The sequence below is a fragment of the Vipera ursinii genome (assembly GCF_947247035.1).
Source record: "Vipera ursinii genome assembly, chromosome: 13".
Lineage (NCBI taxonomy): Eukaryota > Metazoa > Chordata > Lepidosauria > Squamata > Viperidae > Vipera > Vipera ursinii.
Window position 1 is genome coordinate 2,875,605 of NC_139526.1, and position 27,987 is coordinate 2,903,591.

A 27,987-nucleotide genomic window follows, 5' to 3' on the forward strand; every position below is an offset into this window, starting at 1 on the left:
TGGCTCTTGAGTAGACGAGATGAGAGGCAAAGAAATTTAAAATGAGTGGAAGGAAGGAAGGAAGGAAGGAAGGAAGGAAGGAAGGAAGGAAGGAAGGAAGGAAGGAAGAAAAGAAAGAAAGAAAGAAAGAAAGAAAGAAAGAAAGAAAGAAAGAAAGAAAGAAAGAAGAAAGAAAGAGAGATTCACTTGGAGAACTTTTGTCTACAACTTGAAAGGGCCACGAAAATGTACCTATCTGGCATTGTTTTCTCATGGAATGGTTCCTTAGCTCTTAGGATCTTCTGCCCACTTCCATCTTGGGACGAGGTGAGATTCAGGGCAGATTGTATTTGGAATCCTGGCACTGGAAAGGCAGATTCAGATGCCCATATTGGGAAGTAGCAGGTGTCCATGCCCCCCCTTCAATAAACCTTTTCCATACCTACAGAAGCTCTGGTCTTCTCACTGTCCTCTGTACCTGTCACTTCTGCAGAGACGGGAAAAGGAAGCCACACTTAGCAAACAGAGTGTTAGAGGTTAACAGGAAACCTATCTCCCCCTCCTGAAACCGTCAGACACTCTTCTGGGACCCGGGGCAAGGAGGGGAGGGGGCAGAACACCATTGATGGGATGAACTTACACCTCCTCTTCCCCTCCACCCACGAACCTGGAGGACTGGGTTTCTGGACAGGAAGTTCTACTGAAATGAGAAACCTGACATAGAAATTCCCTCATTGTCTGCCAGTTGTCGGGACAGGCTCCCTCTTCCTCCCTCTCCCTCCCCTGGAAAGGGGGCAGTGTTAGTTTGGAGAAGGAGCACCCGAACAAGGTCACAGGGTTGGATGCCATCCCCAGCATGAGACATCCTCTGCGATTACCTGGGTTGGGACACAGAAGATGGGAATTCTACTTCCCAAGGGGATTCTTGAGCCTCAGCAGAAACACAGAAGCCATGGAAAATTACCATGTCCTTCCGGGACAGACAAGGGGAAAACAAGGGAGAAACAACAGCCTGGGGGCAGCAGGAGGAGGAGATGTTGATATGGAAGGAGAGCTAGTTCTTTCAAGGTGAGAAACAAAGGACAGGAATAAGGGACAGGTACGACTGTACAACTTTAGAAAGGGTTCCTCCCAACCGTGAAACCACCAGTTTGTTCCATTCTTCGCCATTCAGTCCAAACTAAAGAAGCTTCTTGGATGAAAAGCAAAACATCTTCAAGCAAAACAAGAAAGTCCAGTTGCCTTTTGAAAGAAAGCACTTTTGGGACAACCATGACCTGGAGGACTGAGAATCTCCATAGACATCTAGCTATGCATTTTGGGATGGACACCTTTCAAATGGTGCGAAGGAAAAAAATTGCAGACTACAGGATTCAGGTGACCCTGAGGACATACCGTAGGTAAACCTCCATGTGGCCTCAACGACTCTCAGAAAGAGCGCTAACGACCAGAGGACTGCAAGGAATATAAATCCTTGCATTCTCCACCATTCACTCAGAACTGAAGAAGCTTCTTGGATGACAAAACAAGAAAGCCCAGTTGCCTTCTGAAAGAAAGCACTTTTGGGACAACCATGACCTGGAGGACTGAGAATCTCCATAGACCTCCAGTTTGTTGCACTGTGTGAGCTGGGAAAAGGAATTAAACTTTGATTTTATAATAACAGGTCGTAGAATCCTTCCTTAGTAGCTTTCTGGGTATCTGTGTCCTTGTATCCTTGTCTGCACCAGAACCGATTCTAATGTCAGCAGACACCTGGCACTTCCTGGTCCTTTCTGTAAATTAATGAGGACAAACACCCAATAACAAAGACAACGCTTCCCCGCCCCTGCCGCCCTGCTCCCCCCACCCACCCCCAAAAAAACTCCTTACAAATGTTCTGTAGTTCCAGAGCAAAACCTGGCCCTTTTGGGCCAGTTAAAACCAGAAATATTTAATCTGCTCTTTACCTTTCACTTTCTTTTACATTCATATGTTCATCTGTCTTGTTCTTGCTGTTTGAATTGGCTTTTTAATCTCTAAAACTCATTAATGTTTATCTCATGTCATCAAATGGGTGTTGAAACAGAAAATGAAGGTTAAAAAGTGGCATTGAGGATGGGAACTAACGCTTTGCCTTCCCTCTAGTATCGAGAGCTGCAGAAATGACTTGCTTTTTAAGCCGACTGATTGAAAATGTGTGTTTTATGACTGACCAGGGATGGGATTTAGACAAGTCTGCTTCTCTCTCCTGTTGGAGGAAACCCCCACCTCAAAATTCAAATATGCTCATTTTCCCAGAATGAGTAGAAGAGGATTTTTTTAAAACAATGCTGAACAACAAACAAAAGCCCAAGCATAAAAGCAGTGTTCTTCCCATTTGAGTACAAATTAAATCTGCTTCTTTAATTCTTCTATTGTTCAATATATTTCTGTTAAATAAATGTCCTTCTGTTCCCTTAATAAGAGAGCATTAGGGCCATTTAAGTTGATGTCCTGGCTTTTTCTCTGCCTGATACAATGCTTTTTAAAAATCTGTTATAACTGTTCCCAGATGGCAACTATTTGGTGAGCTTTTAAATTGAGAATAATCTTTCATTTTTGTTTTTCTTGCACCAATCTCCGTAACTGTAATTATCTGCTTTTCTTTCTCCCGTGTTTCTTTCCTACCGAGTGGTTGGTTCACACTTCTGTGGCCCTTCTGGAACAGCGTCCTACCGTAGGCACAGGTTTTGTCTTGCTTGTTCCGTGGGAAAGAAGCCGGAGCTGGTCTGTCCTTTCTTCAGGCAGTTGGGTTATATATAATGCAGTAAAAAGAAATCTATTTTTGAGATAAATATTTGAGTAAAAGGGTTTTTTTAAAAAAATAAATAAATAAAGGCTATACTCTCTTTCCACTGAAAAAAGGTTTTATTTTTTCCCCTCCCTGTATCATAAAATTTATGTCTGTGGAGATTCTCAGCCGTGCAGCTCATGGTTGTTCCAAAGGTGCTTCTTCAAAAGGCAACTGGACTTTGTTTTTCCTTGAAGACGTTTCGCTCCTCATCCAAGAAGCTTCTTCAGTTCTGACTGAATGGTGAAGAATGGAACAAGAAGCCTCTTGAATGAGAAGCGAAACGTCTTCAAGGAAAAACAAAGTCCAGTTGCCTTTTGAAGAAGCACCTTTGGGACATCATAAAATATAATTCTCAAAATCTAACTAGTTAGTACAGAGGTCTTCAAACTCGGCCCTTTTATGACTCATGGACTTCAACTCCCAGAATTTCTCAGCCAGGCATGCTGGCTGAGGAATTCTGGGAGTTGAAGTCCATGAGTCATAAAAGGGCCGAGTTTGAAGACCCCTGGGTTAGTATCTGTGCTGGATGGGAATTGTAATCTGAGTCACCTCAAGGTCATCGGCTAGTGGAAGGCTGGCCTGCATTACTTTGCCTCAGCTAAAACCTTTGAAATGTCTTGAAGTTCTGCAGGGAAATCAGAGCAGTCCAGTCTTCCAAGAAGACAGGAATCCTAGAAGGTCTGGATTGGAAAGGTTATTCCTCCTTCTCCAATTCCCCAGAGTTCTGGTAACAATTCTATCTTGCATTCCATCGGTTTTCCTTCCTTTTCCTCCAGTATGCTCTGAAATCTTGGTCTTTTCCATTTCCAATATTATCGTTATGTCTTCTAATTCTTCATTTGTCTGAATCTGGCCATTAGTTTTTTCCTTTGGTTCCTCCATCTTTGGGTCAGCTTTCTCTAGTTTTCCTTCTATTTTCTGGGTTACTAGTTCCTTCTCTTTGGTTATTTTCTGAGTTTGTAGATTTAAATTAGAAAATATCTCCTGTATGTTATTTTTAATCTCATCACGAGCTAAGGCAAATGTTCCTTGTATTAATTTCAACATGGAGAGAATTTCTTTCTGTGATCCATCAGTATTTTCTTGGTGGTATGTCAAACTGAGGCTTCTGGAGACAGACATTAAGGATGGTTTTTTACCATTTAGAGCTCTGGAACAGCCATTTTATTTTTTGTAATAGCCTTTATAGAAATCTGTTTGAAAAGTTAGGAAGTTTCAGTTAATTATTATTGGAACTCCAGATTATCAAACCAATTTATCAATCCTTTCTTAAATCTCCCCTAAGCAAATATAAGTGAAATTCAATTTTTTCTGTCCAATGAGAAATATATCCTTTCTGTCCAGGGAGAAGAAAGAAGCATTAAAAGTTGTTTATCAGTCAAGATTTATAATCCAAAATGTTCCATCATATCATGCAATCGTGTATATTTCTTCTACAGAAAAATAGTTCCACAATACAGTTCTGAAAGTCAGTATTTGTATTTGTATCTCTGCCACACAGATAAGCAGCCCCCAAGCCTTTTCTTCTCAGCTGCAATCTTCAAAAGTAAAAGCTTCCAAAAGATTCCCACCCAGAATCTTATCTAAATCTGGGCTTCGATCCAGGTTTCTTTTAGGCATAATAAGTTGTAGTGCTGTAATTCACCACTAGATATCATTGACACCATTTTCCAGGTTTTTTTTAAATCCAAAACTTATACTGCATACTTTTCAAGTCTCTCTTTTTAAAAAAAAGGTCTTAAAGGCACTTTTAGTCCCCAAATTATATATATAAAGAAAAAATCATAAAGAGAGGATCAGGTCTCACCCAGTTTCATCCATGTTGCTGTAATGTTGCTTGTTAGTGCTTATTGTCTTCCATTGTCAGCAGCTTAGGACTGGCTATGCAAATGTAGCCAGTCTTTCCCCTGCCGGTTTGAGGGCTTCTTCAGATTAAATGGGAGGGCTGCCATGCCCCGCAATCAACAAGGGTCTTCTCCTTACTTGTCGCTTCTACAGGGTGACTTTCGACCCTTTCCAGGGTCCCCAGTGGGGCGAAATCGAACATGAAAGATGGAGCCCAATCTTCGTGCATCTGCTCCACCGCGACGTCAAAACCGGAAGCCCTAACAAACTTTTTCTTATCTTCAGATAATCTTCAGCCTGTTTATCTCTTCAGTTTAGGAATGTTAAAAGCTATTCCTAAATTCCTCTCCGTAATGTACCTGAACAGAGAAAATAATCAATCTGAAGATTTATCTTTTTAGTTTAGGAATGTTAAAAGCTATCTAATCAATCCATACAACTATCTTACATTCCAATCTGGAATGAACCAACATTATTTTACAAGAGAGAAAATACATCAAATTAAAATACAAAATAACTGTGTTAGTTAACCAATTACAAAATCCATGTCATGTGCCCTTCATTTTTGTGCTCTTCACAAGCTGGGTTGTGGTTGTGACGTTTGTTTTCCTGGAAGGAGAATTTTCCTGGAGGTGCTTCTTTGGTGCCCATTTTATTAGTAGAGGATTTGTCTGACTTTGTGCTGTTTTTGCAGCCAGCTAAGGGCAAGGGCAGTCAGATTGTGGGTTAAACGTAAGTAGTAACCTTGGCCAGTTGCCTGCAGTGCAGTTTGGAGCTGGCTACTTTCTTTGTCTCTAGGAGTTTAGCAGTTTTTTCTTTGCTAGGAGCTGTGAGAAGTCTTATATCAAAATATATTTTATTGTCTTTACTGTTTCCATCTTCCCTTAAAATATTAACACAATGCACAATAGTTTCAGAATCAGCGTCTCCACTAGATAACTTACAGTCAAGCTGAAAGTACCGGTAAATTAATTAAGTAGAAATAGCAAACTGGGGGGGATCCTTTACCCAAACTTCCTTAAACCTCCAAATAGGTTACCCAGACCTAATCCACATATCAAAGGAGAAGGTCTGCAAACTCAAATACAGTTAAATTAGGTTTCCCAGAGGAACAACATGTGCACAATACACACACACACACACACACACACACACACGTCCCTCAGGTGTCACCCTAGAATCAGCACGTAGTAAGACACTTCCACATCCCGGACAAGCTCCCCCTATAAAAATCTGCTGCTGCACCCCATTTCTCTGCAGCTGCCCCTAAAAGCAAACCATTTGCTTTTAGGAATAAATACTTCTTTCCTCATAGCTGTCTGGATCTCATTTTTTTTATTCTTGTACAGTCCTGTCTTCAGTTGGAACCCCAAATTATTCTTCTAACAGAGCAGAACCAGAGACTTTTGAGCGAGCCTCTTTGGTAAAGTTCTAATGTAGGAAATAACATTGTCTATTTTCCCATATACTGGGTTGATTTATGACAAATGGATGGAAAAATGTGTGTTGGGGGGAAAGATGGATGCAAAAGCTTTGTTTGTTTTCAGGAGCCCAGTTACAGGTGCCAGCAGGAGGGTGGCCTGTTGAAGGAGGCTGCCCTTTTCCTACCTTTTAAGCCGGGAATTAGCCTCCCTGGAGTCCCATCTGAACCGGTGTATATTGCAAAAAGCAATTTGTTGAAACGCTTAGCAGATGTATAGCTGCCTTGTTTGCAAGGGGGCTGCCAGCAGATGGATGCTCAGTGGAGAACCAGCCTCAGTGAATCTCGGGAGAGCCATTTGAGTTGGGTTGAATCAATCAGGCTGAGGCTTGCACATCTACTGAGGTGGCCCTCGGAGAGGGGCGCTGGGAGTGACACGCAGGGGCACGGGGTCTGTGGCTATGGCTGGCAGCCTGGCACACTTACGTTGGAGGCAGCAACCTAGGTGAAAATGTTCCTATACAGATAGTCCTCAACTTACAACAGTTCATATAGTGACCATTCAAAGTTACAACAGCTCTGAAAAAAGGGAGTTATGGCCATTTTTCACACTTATGACCATTGCAGCATCCCCATGGTCATGTGATTTATATTCTGAGGTTTGACAACTGACTCACATTTAGGACACTTGCAGTGTCCCGGGGTCATGCGACCACCTTTTTGGACCTTCTGACAAGCAAAGTCCGTGGGGAAGCTAGATTCACTTAACAACCATGTTACTAATTTTAACAACAGCAGTGATTCAGTTAACAAATGTGATGAGAAAAGTAATAAAATGGGGCAAAACTCATTTAACAAATTTTTAACCCCTCCTTTTATATCCTCTCTTCTCTCCCCCCTTTATATCCTTTCTTCTCTCCCCCCCCCTTCTTTTATATCGTCTCCTTGTTGTTACTAATTTTAACAACTGCGGTGATTCAGTTAACAAATGTGACAAGAAAAGTCGTAAAATGGGGCAAAACTCAACCAATTTCTCACTTAGCAACATACATTTTGGATTCAATTGTGGTCGTAAGTCAAGGACTACCTATATATGGGGGGGAAGGAGAGAGGAGGGAGGCAGAACTTGTGTGTGTGTGTGTGCATCTGTGTGTGTCTACATAATGTCTGCTTCTATGTGAGCTGTGGTGGCAAAGTAGTTAGAATGCAGTACTTCAGGCTAACTCTGCCCACTGCCAGCAGTTCGATCCTCCCCGGCTCAAAGTTGGCTTAGCCTTCCATCCTCCTGAAGTCGGCAAAATGAGGACCCAGATTGTTCTACGCAATATGAAAATAATGCTTTGTCATTGTAAATGGCCCAGAAAGTGCTGTAAAGCACTATGAAGCCTAAGTGCTATTGCTATCTTGGTCCAAGCGAGAGATTCACAAACATCCTTCGGCCTGTGACAATTACATTTGAGATTCCCAACAGCAACTATATTTTGGCTAGTTGACTTTCCCCACAAGTCAAATACAGCAATATTGTCGCTGAGCTTCAGTTGCCAGGATGCTCCTGAACAAAGGGATGCTGAGGTCACTGGTGGCTCTTTTGCTGCAGTTTTCTTTCATTCTCAAGGATAAGGAGATCCCAATTTGATCTGAAATGCTGCATTCGTCTGAGGAGCATCTAGGACAATTGGCTGCAGCCGTCTGGCCCTGCCTGCTTTGCCAGGGACCCAGCTGACCCACCAAGGGTGTTCCTCCTCTTCCCCCACCACTTCTCCCCATAGCTCCTCCCCCACCACCTTGCCCCGGGCAATTCACCACCTGGGACAATTAGCTGTGTGCCCTGGCAGCCAACCTGCATGCGGAAGGTTGGGTCTCTAACTTCCAATGGGACGCAATACGCAGAGAGGGCACCGGTGTGGCAGGCAGCAGCCTCAGGCCCTGGCCTTTTCCAAAAGGCTGTGTGCAGGGAGGCAGGGATGCTGCAGTTGATGTGCCGGGCAACCAGGCCGCTCTTCCATGCCAGGTGCGCCTTCCAGGGGGCAGCGCAGCACCCTGCCACCCCCAAAAGGGAGGGTGCTGGGCTCCACCACACCTCACCACCTCCTGTCCACTGCTTTGCTACTAGGGTGAGGAGAGCAGGACACTGTTCTACCCCATGGCCATCGCTCCACCCTGTGGCCAGCATGGCCAAGCTGGCAATGGGTATGCCGGCCAAGACCCCCTCCAGGTGGTGGCAACCCCCATGGGCTCCTCACTGCAAGACTGTGCCCACTTGCTGTGCTGCTGCCTCCACGCCATGGAAGTCGGTGGTGCTGCTGGAGGGCACACGTTGACACTTAGCTTGCAAGAGCCGCTTTGCACACAGCTCGTCTGGGACTGGCTGGACGCCAGCAACGGCACTGGCTGCATGGTGAGCAGGCCGCAGCAGGGTGGGCGGGTGCAGCCTCGCAGTGAGGAGCCCATGGGGGTTCAGGCACAGAAGGGCTGCTTCATATGAAATCTAGGCAAAATGAAGCATCCCTCCAAAGCCTGACACCATTGTGGTGTGTGCACAGAATGCTTGGCCAAACCCAAAGCAGCTGGTTTGCAGTGGTTCTGCTGTGGGAATTCAGCCACTCTGCTTGGATGGAAGGCTGTGGGCATGCCAATTTCTTTAAGATTCGTGTAGGCTTTTTCTTTCTTCCAGACTTGACTCTTAAGCCAAAGTTTTATTTATTTGCCTCCCATTTCTCTACCAAGCAACTCTGGGCGGCTTATAATATTTTTCAATTGATTAGATTTTTATCCTGATTATTATTTTATAAATAACTGAAAGTGGTGAACATACATAATACTCCTTCCTCCTCCTCCTATTTTCTCCTCGACAATAATTCTGTGAAGTGAGTTGGACTGAGAGAGGGAACGGCCCAAAGTCACTCAGCCAGCTTTTACAAGAGATGCAAAGTCACCCAGCCAGCTTTTGTCCCTAAGGCGGGACTAGAACTCACAGTCTCCTGGTTTCTAGGCTAGCACCTTAACCACCACACCAAACTGGCTCTCAATACCACAAGTAACAGAATAAAACAATTATAGGATTAAAATGATAAAACAAACTGCTTGCTATAGGACAGGAAATATTGAAAATTAAAGGCAGCTCCATTCTGGAATGGGGCAGATGCTCGAGAAGTCACTGTGGGATAGTTTCGCATCTGGCACACCTTCCTCCTGGCCAAGATTGATGATGAGGCGTGGCTCATTGCCAATATGGCTTCTCCTGGGCCATCAAATGCCCCTGGTTTGATCTTGACACTTCGACGCTCCAAATATTTGCCTCTGCTTCTTCTGGAGAACATTTTCCTTCTCTTTCTTTCCAATCCGTTCTGCATCGGGGGAAGATGCGAGGGAGGAAGTTAACAATGGAACCATAATTGCTCCCAATCTTGTAGTATATTACATAGAAATTAAATTGCAAATGCAACTAATGCCCTCTAATTACAGTCATTATTACACAGAGGAAATAAGCCGGCTCTGTTTAGCAGTTGGCAGTAGCTCTTTTTTGTTGGATTAAGTCTCTTTGCTTTGCCTGCTGGCTGCACGGAGGAGAAAAAGGACAGCAATAAAAGTTTGAAGTTAACCTCAGCAACTTTAACATGTCTAGACTGCAACTCCCAGAATTCCCCAGCCGAGAGGTGGATGGACAAAACACAGACCACAGATCTTTATATCATTTCTTTGCATTGGTGTTTCTCTCAACCTTGGCAACTTGAAGGTGTGTGAACTTCAGTTTCCAGAGGGGAATTCTGGAATTCAAGTTGCAAGGTTGAAAGACAGCGCATACTTGCTCCTAAAAATGTATGGAATACATTGGGAACAAATGTGCTGGCTGTGTGGCCACTTGGTGGACTCTCCTTTAAGGAAGAAAAAGAAGCATTGAGATTTGCGTTTTCATTTATTTTTATTTATATCCCATCGCCAAGATGAGTAATAGCAATAGAATGTGCAGTTCTAATTCAATAAAATTCAGGAAGAACACACTGAGGGCTGGAAAGCTCTATTTGTACATTTTTCTAAGGGATTCAGAGACACAGATGCAAAAGTATGTTTATGGGTATTATTGTCCTCCCCCTGAGTGAAAAGCTCAGTTCATTCACACTTTGACACCCCCAGATATGACCCCTCCAAATGAAAGGCTCAGTCTGGGTTGGCTGGGGTATCTCAAAACACCTGCTAAATCTGGGGGGGGGGAACTTGATAAATCTTACTCTGCCAATACTACAACTGTAGTATTCTGTGATACTACAATTGTGTTGAGCCCCAAGTTCACACATAGTTTTATAACTTTTAACAAGACGTGAGTAGCCCATCAAATTTCACCTCACCACCCGTTTCACAAGACTGACATTGATTCATCCATGCCACACGCGAGTCACTGATTGTTGCAGGAACCATCTTTCACTGCATCTTTTCCAAGATCACCGAACGCTTAACCATCTCCAAACTGAGATCACCTGAAATGTTAGCATCACTTTATATTGCTTTGAGCGCCTGTTACTCGTCCCAGCTTCTGCCAACCTAGCAGTTCGAAAGCACATAAAAATGCAAGTAGAAAAATAGGGACCGCTACGGTGGGAAGGTAACAGTGTTCCGTGCGCCTTTGGCGTCTAGTCATGCCGGCCACATGACCACGGAGACGTCCTCGGACAAGCGCTGGCTCTTCGGCTTTGAAACAGAGATGAGCACCAGCCCCTAGAGTCGGAAACGACTAGCACGCACGTGCAGGGGAACCTTTACCTTTACCTTTATATTGCTTTGGTAAGATGACACTTGCAATATTGCATCCAGTTTTGGTCGCCACAATATAAAAAACATGTTGAGATTTTATAAAGAGTGCAAAGAAGAGCAACAAGGATGATTAGAAGCTGGAGGCTAAAACATATGAAGAACAGTTATAGGAATTGGGTATGTCTAATCTAATGAAAAGAAGGACTAGGGGAGACGTGATAGCAGTATTCCAGAATTTGAGGGGCTGCCACAAAGAAGAGGGAGTCAAGCTATTCTCCAAAGCACCTGAAGGCAGGACAAGAAGTAACGGATGGAAACTAACCAAGGAAAGAAGCAACCTGGAACTAAGGAGAAATTTCCTAACAGTGAGAATAATTAATCAGTGGAACGGCTTGCCTCCAGAAGTCGTTGGTGCTCCATCACTGGAGGTTTTTAAGAAGAGACTGGACAGCCACTTCTCTGGAATGGTCTAGGCAGGGTCTCCTGCTTGAGCAGGGGGATGGACTAGAAGACCTCCAGGGTCCCTTCCAACTCTGTTATTCTTCAATCTGTTCACTCTGTACTTTTCCATAGGCTCTTGAGCAAACCCTTCTCTCTCTTTGGCTGCTTTGAGTGGATCTCCCATTCTGTCTTCCATACCTGCCAATTCACACAAAGACATAACTCAGATATACTGACACTAAGATACGGTTGCACAGTCGATCAACATATTTGAACACAACTGGTATGTTAAAGACTGGAATAACGTCAACCGCAGCAAAGCAGTACAAAAAATAATAATAACCAAAGGAGGAAGACGCAGTAAATCTGGGGTCTGAAAGCCAGCCTCACTATTATTTGCTTCACCTCAGCCTGACACTTGCAAAGTGCTTCATATGAGACACCTCTTGAAAAGTGCCCAGAAGCTTCAGTTGTAGAATGTGGCATCTTGGCTACTAAATATTGCATGAGCCAGCTTGACATGCTTGTGGGGATGGCTGCTTCTTGTTTTCTGGGTGTCAGTTAAAGAGTTCCATTTCAAATCCCTAAATAGTTTATGTCTTCCCCACCAGAATATGTCTTCCCCACCAGGAACCTTTCCCAACAGGAGATCACAGGAGAGGGCTTTCTAACGATCTCCGTGCCTTAATCGGGCATGTAAAGGTTCTTCTCCTATATTTAATTATGCGTGAGTCACCTTTATTCAAGTAAACAGAAGGGAAGGACACAAAAGGAATATTGCACCTTCGCACCCAAGGTAGTAAGTACACTCTGGATAGCTCTTGGAGTCCAGCCCAGCAAGGAAGAGTCTGCAAAGCCTTTTCTGGGTGTGATTTGCAGCCTCCCTGATGTCAAGATGCTCAGCCCTCTCTCTCTGTTTAAGGCATCACCTTTGCAACTCTAAGAGAAATAAAGGATGTTTTTAAAATGATTCCATTTGTAGGTCTGTTTAACTGACTTTTCAAATTATCATTCCCTTGTTCCTGAAACTTTGATACATGGTGTTAGTTCTTCCTTGCCAAAAACGTCTTGGGGGAAGGCGAGATTACAGGGAGTGCAGAATTATTAGGCAAGTTGTATTTTTGAGGATTAATTTTATTATTGAACAACAACCATGTTCTCAATGAACCCAAAAAACTCATTAATATCAAAGCTGAATATTTTTGGAAGTAGTTTTTAGTTTGTTTTTAGTTATAGCTATTTTAGGGGGATATCTGTGTGTGCAGGTGACTATTACTGTGCATAATTATTAGGCAACTTAACAAAAAACAAATATATACCCATTTCAATTATTTATTTTTACCAGTGAAACCAATATAACATCTCAACATTCACAAATATACATTTCTGACATTCAAAAACATAACAAAAACAAATCAGTGACCAATATAGCCACCTTTCTTTGCAAGGACACTCAAAAGCCTGCCATCCATGGATTCTGTCAGTGTTTTGATCTGTTCACCATCAACATTGCGTGCAGCAGCAACCACAGCCTCCCAGACACTGTTCAGAGAGGTGTACTGTTTTCCCTCCTTGTAAATCTCACATTTGATGATGGACCACAGGTTCTCAATGGGGTTCAGATCAGGTGAACAAGGAGGCCATGTCATTAGATTTCCTGCTTTTATACCCTTTCTTGCCAGCCACGCTGTGGAGTACTTGGACGCGTGTGATGGAGCATTGTCCTGCATGAAAATCATGTTTTTCTTGAAGGATGCAGACTTCTTCCTGTACCACTGCTTGAAGAAGGTGTCTTCCAGAAACTGGCAGTAGGACTGGGAGTTGAGCTTGACTCCATCCTCAACCCGAAAAGGCCCCACAAGCTCATCTTTGATGATACCAGCCCAAACCAGTACTCCACCTCCACCTTGCTGGCGTCTGAGTCGGACTGGAGCTCTCTGCCCTTTACCAATCCAGCCACGGGCCCATCCATCTGGCCCATCAAGACTCACTCTCATTTCATCAGTCCATAAAACCTTAGAAAAATCAGTCTTGAGATATTTCTTGGCCCAGTCTTGACGTTTCAGCTTGTGTGTCTTGTTCAGTGGTGGTCGTCTTTCAGCCTTTCTTATCTTGGCCATGTCTCTGAGTATTGCACACCTTGTGCTTTTGGGCACTCCAGTGATGTTGCAGCTCTGAAATATGGCCAAACTGGTGGCAAGTGGCATCTTGGCAGCTGCACGCTTGACTTTTCTCAGTTCATGGGCAGTTATTTTGCGCCTTGGTTTCTCCACACACTTCTTGCGACCCTGTTGACTATTTTGAATGAAACGCTTGATTGTTCGATGATCACGCTTCAGAAGCTTTGCAATTTTAAGAGTGCTGCATCCCTCTGCAAGATATCTCACTATTTTTGACTTTTCTGAGCCTGTCAAGTCCTTCTTTTGACCCATTTTGCCAAAGGAAAGGAAGTTGCCTAATAATTATGCACACCTGATACAGGGTGTTGATGTCATTAGACCACACCCCTTCTCATTACAGAGATGCACATCACCTAATATGCTTAATTGGTAGTAGGCTTTCGAGCCTATACAGCTTGGAGTAAGACAACATGCATAAAGAGGATGATGTGGTCAAAATACTCATTTGCCTAATAATTCTGCACTCCCTGTAGAGGCATCTCCTCCCCCCACCACTGTATTATTTATTTATTTGGGATTTTCCTGGTCCTTAGTCAGTTTCTTGAAGCCCCCTTCTGGTCTGTTTTTCCATCTCTAGAAAAGTTCCAGTTTATCTCTGGGTGCAACCTCCTTCTGCTCCTGCTAGCAGCCGGAGCTTACAAATAAAACTTATAGTACTAAAGCCAGGCTTGTATATGGGAGCTGAGACCTATCATAAAAACAGGCAAGCTGACCTGGGGTGTTTTTGTGGTTTTTTTTAAGCAGGGAGTGAGCTGTGAGAAAAAGCTACACTCTCTCCCTTCAGGATGAATCACAGTGGCCATTCCAAGCTCTTCTCTGCCGAATTGTTTAATGTTCTCTTGAAGGAGATGCATTGGACCCAGAACTGCTTCTGGTTTGGGTCTCCTCCACCTCCCACTTCTCCCCATAAGTCTGAGGTTTCAGAAACCATGTTCTGGGCTGAAGCACAGGGAGAAGATGACCCGGAGGGTTGAAGCTCAGAAGCTGCCAAATGTGGAGTATGTCAAGGACTATTAATGTCAGGATCGCTATTGTGATAACAATCAGTCATCCTCTGAAGCCTTTCTGGTGATAACTTTCACATCAGTAGTTGGCTAATTTTCTCCGTGATGAGGGTGGCTTGTTTCATAATGCAGTAACAACTCAGCTGCAGGGAGAAATGGCTGCACCATTAAGTAGGGGAGAGGGAGAGGTCTGAATTGGCCATCTTTGATGGGACACAATTTGTGTTGCTATAATTCACTGAGTCTTTGAGCTGTGACTTTCCACATTAAGTGACCAGGAGGATTGATACACACGGTGCAGTGGTTAGAATGCAACATTGCAGGCTGACTCTGCCCACAGCCAGGAGATCGATCCTGATCTGCTCAAGGTTGACTCAGCTTCCATCCTTCCGAGGTCGGTAAAATGAGGACCCAGATTGTTGGGGGCAATAATGCTGACTCTGTAAACTGCTCAGAGAGGGCTGAAGCAGTATATAGGTCTAAGTGATATTGCTATTGCTAGGTGCTGTAATCTTGGTTGGTTGGTTGGCTGGTTTGGGACTTAGTATGATGCTTCTTCCTTCTGATGAGTTTTCACATCCTGCTAAATTGAGCAAAAATCATTTCGGGGTTTTGAATAATTTTAGGATGACAGGGTTGATTGACAAGAGAAGCAGACCCCTGCAGAAAGTGAGGGCTCCTTTCTTTGAGATTTTAATGCAGGACTTGATGGCCAACTTCCATGGTGCTGTGCTAGAGGATTTTTGACATTAGGAATCTGGATAACTTTTGAGAAGCTCTTCAATTGTGCAGTTCCCTAAACAATCACACATTGCTTATCCACAGGTTTTTCCCCCAAAGAGAGATTAAAAATGGAGAAGTGCAAAACTGTTTACTACACCCACGTACTTTGTTATTGTGCAGGATACTTTTCCCAAGTTTTAAAAGTCTATATACATAGACAGTGTCTCAAAATTCAGTCTTAATGATAAGAATCTGAGCTTGTGTTTGAGGCAAGTACTGATTATTTTTTCCTCATCACAGTTATTGTCTCTTTAGCACCATCATGTGCCCAAAAACAGTTATTGGATACTAGAAATAAAATGTGATATACTGTAGCATAATAGCAAGCAAGCTTATTCTACTGAAAAATATTATGCCGGGCTCTTGATAATAACAACAAAAATAGAAAGAAGCATAAACAAAATATTTGTAAAAAAGATTAAAAAAAACAATAAGTTTTAACATACAGGTATAGTTTTAATTGCACAAAATACACATTTTGGCAAAAGATGAAGGAATGGGAAAATGGCTGAAGACATATAACTTGGATTTTTGGCAGGGTGTGAGGCCTATTCCCTGACCACCAATGAAGGTTAGTGACAGGATTTGTGAATGCACCTATAATATAGTGAGGGATCTGCTGCTTGAGCAGATGGTTGGACTATGTGACTTCCAAAGTCCCTTGCAACTCTATTATTCTGTTATTTTCTCTATGACAACCTGTCCCTAAACAGGATGGCTTCGCGGGCCGCATGAAACCACTTCGCGGGCCGGATCCGGCCCCCGGGCCTTGTGTTTGACATGTCTGTCCTAGAATGTGAAGTGAAGTGGGCCTTAGAAAAGCTGAGCAACAACAAAGCTAGTGGAGGTGACAGTATTCCAGCTGAGCTGTTGCGATGAGCGACCGGTCAGGGTTCTGGCTTCAACTCTTAGAGCCCCTTGACAGGGGTGAGAATTTGGAGGGACCCTCACGAGGGTGTGCACCTTGAATATGGAAGGATCTGGCCCTTTACCACCGACCCAGTATGCCGGAAGTTCCGACGGTCATACTTGGGAACTGCGATGATTAGAGCAGAGTCCTAGGACAGACTGAGACACCGACACAAGTTTGCTCAAGGTGAGAGCACAGAAGTGCCCGGGGTGGATGTTATGCCCCCGAATACCTCTGGACACTCTCTATTTATTAGGCTGTTTCAATTGGGAGGGGGGAAAAAACACTCATGGAAGGTCAAAGGGGAACATAGCTCATGGTATACAATTGCTAATGAAGAAAGCAAAGGTCATTACAGGAAATAATAAAACATAGTTTATGCTAACAGAGAACTGCTAATGAAGAGGGCAAAGGTCATTACAGGAAACAATAATGCATAGCTATCTTATACAAATGTTAACAAAGTTGACAGGGATTATTGCAGGAAGACATAACTTGAGGCAGAGATAATTGCAGGAGACAGGGCTAAATACAAATGCTAACAGGGAAGACAAAAGGTTATCACAGGAAGACATAATTTTGAAGCAGAGACAATTTCAGGAGACAGAAAACTATATATCTTGAAGCATGGGCAATTTACACATGTGAATCAGAGACAGGAATGTGGTTGTAAATAAGAAAAGAGTTTTATCACCAGAGGCAGAGATGGAATGTAGGAATGTGGCCTTACAATTGCAGATTAGGTAGAACTGAATGCAGGAATGTGACTTAACGATTGCTAATTGGGGAAAAGGCAGAAGTGTTAAACTTTTTCAAAGAAGGTCTTTCGCAGGCAGAGAAAAGCAGATTTTACACTGGCAGAAATATAATCACTAGAGACAGGAAGGGAGAATTCTGTGATTTTTAATATAGGAATAAAAAAGGTCTTTTGTAGGTCTAGGTTCTCTACACTGAGCTATTCAAAATCTTAAAAGACGATGCAGTAAAAGTGCTACACTCAATTTGCCAGCAAATTTGGAAAACTCAACAGTGGCCACAGGATTTGAAAAGATCAGTTTACATTCCAATTCCAAAGAAAGGCAGTGCCAAAGAATGTTCAAACTATCGCACCATTGCACTCACTTCTCATGCTAGTAAAGTTATGCTTAAAATCCTACAAGCTAGACTCCAGCAGTATGTGGATCGAGAACTACCAGAAGTACAGGCAGGATTTCGAAGAGGCAGAGGAACTAGAGATCAAATTGCCAACATACGCTGGATCATGGAGAAAGCTAGAGAGTTCCAGAAAAACATCTACTTCTGCTTCATTGACTATGCTAAAGCCTTTGATTGTGTGGATCATAACAAACTGTGGCAAGTCCTTAAAGAGATGGGCGTACCAGACCATCTTATTTGTCTCTTGAGAAACCTATATGTGAGTCAAGAAGCAACAGTGAGAACTGGACACGGAACTACTGATTGGTTCAAAATTGGGAAAGGAGTCTGGCAAGGCTGTATACTGTCGCCCTGCCTATTTAACTTAAATGCAGAGCACATCATGAGAAAGGCAGGGCTAGATGAATCAAAAGTTGGAATTAAGTTGGAAGAAATATCAACAACCTAAGATATGCAGATGATACCACTCTAATGGCAGAAAGTGAAGAAGAACTGAAGAGCCTCTTGTTGTGGGTGAAGAAGGAGAGTGCAAAAGTTGGGTTGAAACTTAACATTAAGAAAACCAAGATCATGGCATCCGGCCCTCTCAGTTCCTGGCAAATAGATGGGGAAGAAATGGAGGTAGTGACAGAGTTTATTTTCCTGGGCTCCAAGATCCCTGCAGATGGGGACTGTTGCCAAGAAATTAAAAGACGCTTGCTTCTCGGGAGGAAAGCCATGGCAAATCTAGACAGCACACTAAAAAGCAGAGATATCAGCCTGTCAACAAAAGTGCGTATAGTCAAGGCTATGGTCTTCCCAGTTGCAATGTATGGCAGACAAAGTTGGACCATAATGATAACTTTATTGTCACTTTGAATGTACACCAATCGGCATACATCAAAATGAAATTTCGTTGCATACAGCTCTCAAAGGGTCACCACCTCCGATATATACTCCTTGTTCGGGGCCCGCTCAAATTTCACATTGTCCATTTTAGTCTCTAGGGAGTGAATGATGGCAAACAGGACAGATGGAAATGGGGCTCCATGTGGATTAGCCCTCAGGTTAGCTTGTATTCTGACAACCTCGCCTTCTTTCCTTTTTCTGATCCTGAGTCTTCTACCTTTTCCTTAAAGAGGCCTTGCTTCTTTTCGCTCCTGGAGCACGCTGCTGCCGCCGCCACCAACTCCTCCAAAAGCCTCTCTCTCTTCCTCTGGGCCTGCCGACAGCCTCATCCAGTTCCTTCGCTCCATAAGCTCCAGGTCCTCTCCTCCTCTGCCTCCTCTGGAAACAGCCCTGATTTGCAATACAATCCATCACTAGAGCAGTCAGATCTTGCTGCTGGTAGAACAAATTCAAACAGCGCCAACGACTTTCAACGGTCTCACCAGCAGTTCCAAAACAATTAGAAACTCGCCAGGCCAGCAAAGATTGTCGGTCGTATGTTACTTTAGTTCCACCATGTTGCTCAAACACATTAAAATCTTCCTGATCATGTGGCCTATAGCCTTACTATCCCTCCCAAAACTATTCGCCTTCAAGAGCCAATGCAGCCGCAGCCATTCCAGGCGCCGCCATCTTAGAACACAAAAAGAACATTAAAAAGGCTGAGCGCCAAAGAATTGAGGCCTTTGATCTATGGTGCTGGAGAAGACTCCTGCGAGTCCCTTGGACTGCCAGGCGATCAAACCGGTCAGTCCTAGAGGAGATCAACCCTGACTGTTCTTTAGAAGGCCAGATCCTGAAGCGGAAACTCAAATACTTTGGCCACCTAATGAGAAGGAAGGACTCACTGGAGAAGAGCCTAATGCTGGGAAAGGTTGAGGGCAAGAGAAGAAGGGGACGACAGAGAATCCTCTACCTCTGCACAAGTACTGTAGTCCTCAACTTACGACCACAATGGAGCCCAAAATGTATGCGGCCAAGTGGGACATTTGTTAAGTGAGTTTTGCCCCTTTTTACGACCTTCCTTGCCACAGTTGTTAAGTGGATCACTGCAGTTGTTAAGTTAGTATTGTGGTGGTTAAGTGAATCTGGCTTCCCCATTGACTTTGCTTGTCAGAAGGTCGCAAAAGGGGATCACGTGACCCCAGGACACTGCAACGGTCATAAGTATGAACCAGTTTGTCAAGCATCTGAATTTTGATCATGTGACTATGGGCATGCTGCAATGGTGATGTGTGTGAAAAACAATCATAAGTCAGTGCCATTGTAACTTGGAACGGTCACTAAGTGAAATGTTGTAAGTCAAGAACTACTTCTACAAGCTGAGTTGAATGCAAAGTGTTATTTAATTCTGCCACTCACACGAGATATTTAATCACCGCCATAATTCTCTTCATGACCGTGGCTAAAAATGGTTGTAAAATTGGGTCCAATCCCATGGTGACTCACTTAAGAACCGCATTGCTTAGTGACTGAAAGCCTGCTCCCAGCTGTGGTTGTAAGTCAAGGACTACCTGTATAACAAATGTTGCAGACATCAGGAGAGCTTTGCCTGTTTTGTGATTCCTTGAAATATTCCAATAATTCGTTTTGGAAACTATCTAGGGCCTCCCCCGGATATCTTCCAAATTTTGCTCCTGGGGTCTCTGATTGTTCTTGTCTTCCTTTCCAGGCTTGGCTGACAGAAATCCATGAATACGCAAAGCAAGACGTGGTCCTGATGCTGCTCGGAAACAAGGTAAGGGACTGGATCTGTTTTGTACACAGAAGCTGTTTAAGAATGGGAGAAGGCAGAGGATGCTGGAGAGGCTTTGCGTGGGAAGAAATGCAACCTGAAAACACTCACCCACCCCTGCCTCAAAGCCCTCGCCTGCTGCAGGAAGGGCGGGTGGGTGCTGGTTTGGTCCATCCGAGCTGGAGATCTGCTGGGTGATGGGACCAGGGTTATCCGAGCAGTCCCAGAATGCATTGCTCCTGCTGCAAATATTGATGCTTTCTTGTTCTGCTTAGGTGGATTCAACCCAGGACCGAGTGGTGAAAAGAGAAGACGGGGAGAAATTAGCAAAGGTATATTGGGTCCCCCCCTTTATTAACATTTAATGGCAATTCAGCTCCAGGAGAGCTTTAAAAAAATGTATCTGTGGCTAATAGAGCGTAATCTCTTCTGCTTCATCTTGTTATGGAGAATTACCAGGAAGGTGCCAAGCAAAATTACTCACTATGCTGTGCAGATATGTCCACCTGGAAAAGATCAAAACTTTAAAAGAAAATAGGAGATAACGATTCACGTTGAGGTTGTTCTGCATTTGCAGGGGATTGCAGACTGCATTCAGCCTTGCCTCTTCCCCAAAGTAGAATTTGGAATATTCTCAATATCTACACAAGCATCACATAGTGAGTTAACCTGAGTATCTATTCTGGTTTGTTAATCTTCTTTATTGATTTTGTTTTTTCGGTGCATTTGAATCAGTCTTGACTTCTGGTAACTGCCTGGACAAAGTCCTGGAATTTTACGGCAAAAAGTGGTTTGCCATTGCCTCCTTTCTAGGGCTGAGAGAAAGGGACTGGCCCAAGATCATCTAGCTGAGTTTGTGCCCAAGGCAGGACTAGAACTCAGAGTCTCCCTGTTTCTAGTCTGATCACTGCAACAAACTGGCTATTTACTGAATACAGGTTGCATATCTATATCTATATATCTGTATACATACATAATACACACACACACAAGCACACATCTACACCCAAACACACATGCAGGTAAGTTGAGTAGATCTTCCCCACAAAATACCAGAATGGGAAGAGGAATATACTGCATCTTGTGAAATAGATAGGAGGGAATATTGTATCTGTGCCCCTTTTTCACAGATAGGTGATCATGACTGAGAACCCTCTGGATGTTGTGGTAAAGGCACCAGACTAGAAAGTGGGAGGCGGGCTGTTTGCGTCCTGCCTGGCGTATAAAGCCAGCTGGGTGATCTTGGGCTAATCATCCTTTCTCAGCCAGAGAAATCAGGAAATGGCAATCCAGTTCTGAATAAGGTTGCCAAGGCAACGCAAGGGACCAGTCCAGGCCGTGGCCAGGAGTGGAAATTGACCTGAAGGCACACCCGCTGTATCACGACCATCAAAAAGGATTGCAATTTGCATCCGGGAAGAATCGAGATTATGGTTTATTTCTGCTTCTTGGTTGTACAAAGAAATCTGGATACCTACAAAAACTCTGCAGTTAAGCTACGTTTTCCTTAATAACGATTGCCTGAATATAGGTAGTCCTCAACTCACAACCGTTCATTTAATGATGTTTCAAAGTTACAACCACACTGAAAACAGGGACTTATGGGCATTTTTCATTGCAGCATCCCCCATGGTCATGTGATCAAAATTTGGACGCTTGGCAACTGACTCATATTTATGACGGTTGCAGTGCCCCAGGGGGTCACGTGATCCCCTTTGGCGACCTTCTGACAAGCAAAGTCTGGGGGAAGCCAGATTCACTTAACAACTGTGTGACTGGCTTAACAACTGCAGTAATTCACTTAAAAATGGTGGCAAGGAAGGTCGTAGAATGGGGCAAGATTCACTTAACGACTGCCTCACTGAGCAATAGAGGTTTTGGTCTCAATTGTGATTGTTAATCCTTATTATATACCAACTCCAAACCATTGTGGATCTCAGGAGTCTGATAGCACTTTCTGACTTTTCAGTTATACATTTTAATAAAAACTGTTCATCTGAAAGGATGTTATCAAATTCCTTCCAAGTTTTGATCCCAAATTATATAAAACATTTTGATATAGAATCAAAGAAACTTCAAGTTGGAAGGCCCATTAGGTCTAGAATGAAATGATTGATTCCTTCTACTTTGCTAAGGCTAGTTTTGGGTTGACCGTCAATATTTAAGGGGAGATCCGGCCTAGAAATAAGGAGGAATTTCCTGACAAGGGAACTGCTTGCCTCCCGGAACTGTCTTTTAAAAAGTGAATTGTTTTATGATAGAGAATAAAATACAGAACAGTGAAACAAAAACGTACATTCAACCCTAACCACAACGAAAAAAGAAAACTAGTGTACAAAAAAGAAGAGAAAAAGTGGTCAGTTAAATTTAACATTTAACATGTAGGATCCACCTGGGATGAGTGCTGAAAGGAAAGAAAAAAGCAAAACGTTCTCCCCTTTTATAAATGCACATAGATGTAAAATAAAAAGAAAAAAGAAAAAGAAAGCAGTCAACAGGTTGAGCTAAACATTATTCTTCCAAAACTTTTTTCTGATAATAATGCAGTGTCTTTACACCTACCGGAATTGTGGATGCTCTACCACTGGAGGCTTTCAAGAAAAGATTGGGCCCCAATTTGTCTGAGATGGCACGAGGACCCCTGCCTTTGGTCTAGAAGACCTCCAAGGTGCCTCACAAACCTAGGATTGTATGATTCAATTTTTTGCAGCATCTTTGGGCTGCAGTAATGTACAAAATGTAGTTCCACCCCTGGGACATCTTCAGGCAGACTGTCTAGGATAACATGCATGCAGAGGGGGGCAGTTCTGACACGGAACCACAAAATCCATGTGTGATTGCCCATGTCCAGGCTGACCAAGGGAATTGGAGAGGAAAACAATCAGCCTCAAATGCCTTATTTTCTTTGGTGCAGGAATACGGGGTGCCCTTTATGGAGACCAGTGCCAAGACCGGATTGAATGTGGACTTAGCGTTCATGGCCATCGCCAAGTAAGTTCCTTCATTTCCATTTTCCCACCAAAAGTGCATATCCCTCACCAACATGCAGTTCCCACAAACCTTGTTTGCTAACTTTTGGCAAGAGGAGAATGGTGTGTGTGTGTGTGTGTGTGTGTGTGCGCACGCGTCTCTGATCAGATATCATTTATTGTCACTTTTTTTGTGAACACACTGACACACATTAAAAAGTGAAATTCTGATGCTATATCCTTACAACACATACATATACTTATGATATATATAAATATATCCATATCATATATATCATATATCACATATCGTTCATATACACATACACATACACACACACGCACCACAGTCCATTTTGAATACACAGCAGAAAAAAAAGTCTTGAGAGTTAACCAGGCTGATGCTATATGGTATAAAACTATTACAGAAACACTCTTGATAGCCAAAGCAGCCGCAGCAAAGCAAGGCCCTGCCATTTGGGGGGAAAAATTCTATCAGAAATTCCAGAAGATGAAGAAACACCTGGAGCAATGCAGGCAAAAGACATCGAATCTGATTGGATGACAGTAACTGCAGCCTAGTGGAATGAGTTTGGCCTAGTGCAGGGGTAGGCAACCTTGGCTTTTTTATGACTGGTGGACTTCAACTCCCAGAATTCCTGAGCCAGCCATGCTGAGGGGAAAGGGAGAGGTTTCCAAGCTGAGCAATGCTGCCTCAGGAATTCTGGGAGTTGAAGTCCACCAGTCATGAAGGGGCCATTGTTCCCCCATGCTGGCTCAGGAATTCTGGGAGTTGAAGTCCACCAGTCATAAAAGAGCCAAGGCTGCCTACCCCTGGTCTAGTGGTTAAGGCAGCAGGCTAGAAACCAGGAGACTAGGAGTTCCAGTCTTGCTTATGCATGAAAGCTAACTGGGTAACTTTGGGCCAGTCCCTCTTGCTCAGCCCGACCTGCCTAACAGGGTTGTCACTGTGGGTAAAATAGGAGGAAGGATTATTAAATATGTTCGCTGCCTGGAATTATTCATAAAAATAATAAAGAAGGAAATAAATGAGTTTGCCACTGGTATTACATCTGTGGCATGACATCATCCAGCAACTCTTTTTAAAGTGGCCTCCACCCTTGGGAAGAAAGCTGCTGTGATGCCCAAGCTGAGCCTTTTAGAGCAGGGGTCCGTGGACTGTTACTGGGCCACGGCATGCCAACAACCAGTCCGCACAAACAAGCAAACCCCATCTGCGGGATGCAGCACACAAAACCACGCACTCTCTGGAAAAACCTCTCTCCACAGAACTGGTCCCTGGGGCCCAAAAGGTTGGGGACCTCTGCTTTAGAGACATTCTCAGGGAATGGCCCCCTCTGCTCAGAATTGGAGGCCAACTGGACAGAATGGGAGTGACGTTGGAGACGCCTCCCTTGCTGGTCCTGAGGAAGTGGACCGAATCTTCTGCCCTTGTGGGCTGGACACTGACTTCCTTGTGCCACCATGGAGGGATACCTCATGGCAGGAGGACATGACAGCGGCCTCAGAAATGGCACTGGGGCACACGTGATGGGGATTACCCCAAGGACATTGTCTGGACAGGGTTGGCTCAACCTTGACAACTTCAACTTCTAGAACTGCCCGGGCAGCCGGCTTAATGCTGCAAGGTTGAGAAAGGCTGAGCCCTTTCCATCAGGGGCCAAGCTTGGACAGCTTAGGACAACTCCTGCCCCTAAGAGAGGCTGCAGGAAGCGGCTCAGGCCAGCCTCCTCTGCAGGAGCCTGTCAGTCAGTGGCTCTCCAGGAATGACTTCCGAGTCTTGCTAAGCACCCTCCTTTTCAAAGGGTATGTAGAGTTTGAACCTAAGAGGGCGGCATGAGTTATTATGGAGTTTTACAATAAGATGTTACTGGATAGCATAGATTTATGTCTGTTGCTGGCCTTTATTAGACTTTTGCTCTGCAAACCCCTTACATTGGATGGATTGAAGCATTTGTAAAAAAAATAAATAAAAGCAAAATCAGTGCAGATTTCCAATGCGTGATTAACCAGCCCCTCCTAAAAATAATACAGCAAGTCCTCGACTTAACAGCAGTTCATTTCGTGACCGTTCAAAGTTACGACAGCCCTGGGAAAAAGTGACTTAGGACCATTTTTCACACTGAATGACTGTGACTTAATGCTTGGCAACTGGTTCCTGTTTATGACGGCGGCAGTGTCCTGGAGTCAGGTGATCCTCTTTAGTGACCTTCTGATAAACAAAGTCGAAAGCAGAGCCAGATTCACGTAACAACAGCGTTGCTAGTAATCTAACAACTGCCGTAATCTCTTTAACAAATGTGGGAAGAAAAGCGGTAAAATGGGGCAAAATTCACTTAACGAATCTTTGATTTAGCAACATAAAATTTGGGGCTTGTAAGTCATGAGTGGAGGACGACCCGTATTCTCAGGCAAAGCGAAGGGCGTGGGGTCAGGCCGCGGACAGCTAACCAAGCTTCCTGTGTTCAATTGTCAGGGAGCTGAAACATCGGTCCATGAAGCTGCCCCATGAGCCGCGGTTCAGACTCCACGACTATGTCCGGAAGGAGGTGAAAGGCGCCGGCTGCTGCCGCTCATAGACTCTCTCTCGGGGGTCCATACCCCCCCTCTTCGAGGAGACTTGCCACAAGCAGCCCACCCTGCCTGCTGCATCCGTGTCTGCCACTCTCGTTCTCCTCCTTGCTGCTGCACAAGCCCTACAAATCTCTTTCTTGTGTCTCGTTGTCTTTCTCCAGGTGAAGCTTGGAAGGGGGGGGCAGCTTCTTTTCCCTCCCCAGGGCAGACAGGTGGTTTTGAGAGAGAGAGGAGAGAGAGAGAGAGAGAGGAGTGAAAGAGAGGAGAGAGAGAGAGAGAGAGAGAGAGAGAGAGAGAGAGAGAGAGAGAGAGAGAGAGAGAGAGAGAGAGAGAGAGCTGGGATAGAGGCAGCAAAGGACAATCTGAATGTGGACAGGGGCTTTGGGGGTGGTAGGGGAGGAAGAGGTTTGCGCAGTCTCAGTGTTGATGTCCTGCATGAGTGCCCCCCAGAGTGGGGCCACAGGGGGGCAAAGGAAGGGCTCCCCTAAGACCTTGCCAGGGAGGGCCCAGTTGCCCTGGGTTGACTTCAAGCGTTGATGTGGGACTTCAGCTCCACTTTCATCATTACTGCCTCAATGGGTACCCAAATATGGGGGTTTCCACTGTTCTTCATTTTTTAATAGACCGAATTTAAATGTGTGCTATTGCTGAGTTTTTCAAACACTTTTTTTTTCAAACACCCAAACTAGATGACTCGTCTTGACTGTAGGTCACTAGCCAGCCATCCTGTCCGCAGGGCAGAATAAACTTGTTCCATCTGCTGTAAAAGCCTTGGTTGTTGTGCTATAGCTCTGGCAACTTGCTTATGGTTCATCCCTGTGCTGTAGGGTGTGCCTTTTTTGTAAAAGCGTAACACAAAGGGAGCAATCTTGTATGTTCGGAATAAGTTGGATCCTTCATTTTCTTCATGCATCCCCAGTGGTTGATCCCAAGTATGGTCAATCTCCTTTCAGGAACGCTATCCTGATTGGGGGGAAAAATGTGGCTCTTTTCATCAAGATGGACATTTGCACCCACCCAAAGAAGGGAGAGTGACCCAGAACCCCAATGGCAAGTGAGGAAAATGTCTCTCCAGATCAGGACAAAGGAGCCACGCAGGCTTAATTCTTGGGTCAGGTTGATGGGACAGAGATGTAGCAGGGTAAGAGCCCTGGTGACGCAGTGGTCAGAATGCAGTATTGCAGGTTGACTCTGCCCAGTCTGAAGTTTGATCCTGACCGGCTCTAGTTTGACTCAGCCTTCCAAAGTCAGTAAAATGAGGACCCAGATTGTTGGGGGCACTATGCTGACTCTGTAAACCACCTAGAAAGTATGGAGCGGTATATAACTAAATGCTATTGTGAGCGCTCTCTCTCTCTCTCCCTCCCCCCCCCCCCCCCGTGGTGACACAGTGGCTAGAATGCATTATTGCAGGCTAACTCTGCCCAGTCTGGAGTTCGATTCTTACTAGCTCAAGGTTGACTCAGCCTTCCATCCTTTTAAAGTCAATAAAATACATAGCCAAGATTGTTGGGGGGCAATACACTGACTCTGTAAACAACTTAAGAGTGCTGCAAAGCAGTATGAGATTAAATGCTATTGCAGTCTTCCAGTGGAAGGCAGGAAGTGTGTAGGATTGCGATAGCCACTCTTCTCTCCCCACCCCAACTGAGGGGATCCTGCCCAGCTGCAGGAGAGGCTCTGCTCCATGTGATCATCTCTGCTGCAGCCTTTTTTACTTGGCCCTGTGACTTTCAAGCAAGGGGCTCCATGTTTGCACCAGCCTTCCCCAACTTGTCGCACCCTCCAGATGCATAGGACTGTCAAACGTCTTACAACCCCACTAGAACTTAGTGGGTAAGTTAGGTGTGTAAGTCCAACACACCTGGGGAGCACCTACTGGTCTAGCGCTTTCAGGGAAGTTCCTAGCTTGATTGTGCAGGTACCTGCCAATCCAGGCAAGTCAGCAGCCCAACTGTATTGTAGCAAAAGAGGACGAGCATTACCTTATCAGCCTGTTTATTTCAAGGTATGGACAGTGTGGATTAGGTGCTTTGTGATGTGTGCTAAGTTGCCATTGGGCTTCCCTTGCTAAATGTCGTTTTCCTTGTGCCCAGATGTGTTTTGAGTCTTTACACAGCCCTAAATTGGATTACCGTCACCATTCTCCAAGGAAGAAATCTATCAAAGGCAGCTTGCACATCGTATGTCTGCAGTTCTTAGTGGCTTGTACACCCACAAGCCGGGAGGAAACTGCGTGCAATGCAGAACTGCAGGAGTTGGGCCAGTCTTGCCTTAACTTAGATCCTGCATTTGTAGCTTGGCTTTGGCAACCCCCACCTGGCAAGCGCATGGGCTGCCTTGGCAGGGACCTGGCCTATTTCCTACCTGGCTTTGCTGCCTTGCAGCTGGAGAGGCTGGACCAGTTCCTGAGCATCTCGAAAGTGTTATTTATGTACCAAGGTAAATGTTGGCTCTGTTTATAGCTTTTTGGGGATTCT

General features: G+C 44.4%; 1 protein-coding gene across 1 annotated transcript in view; it reads left to right on the plus strand.

Annotated features, from left to right (window-relative positions):
- The window catches only part of RAB26 (RAB26, member RAS oncogene family), a gene marked incomplete at its 5' end in the record, with an annotated part of 188,401 nt that extends 160,417 nt beyond the window's left edge, over positions 1 to 27,984 (plus strand). Inside the window, 5 exons of the mRNA XM_083372464.1 lie at positions 19,881 to 19,946; positions 20,219 to 20,275; positions 22,858 to 22,934; positions 25,410 to 25,722; positions 25,784 to 27,984. Of these exons, the coding sequence (XP_083228590.1) occupies positions 19,881 to 19,946; positions 20,219 to 20,275; positions 22,858 to 22,934; positions 25,410 to 25,512 (303 nt within the window). The 3' untranslated portion in view covers positions 25,513 to 25,722; positions 25,784 to 27,984. The remainder of the gene's footprint in view (positions 1 to 19,880; positions 19,947 to 20,218; positions 20,276 to 22,857; positions 22,935 to 25,409; positions 25,723 to 25,783) is intronic.
- Positions 27,985 to 27,987: the final 3 nt, after the last annotated feature.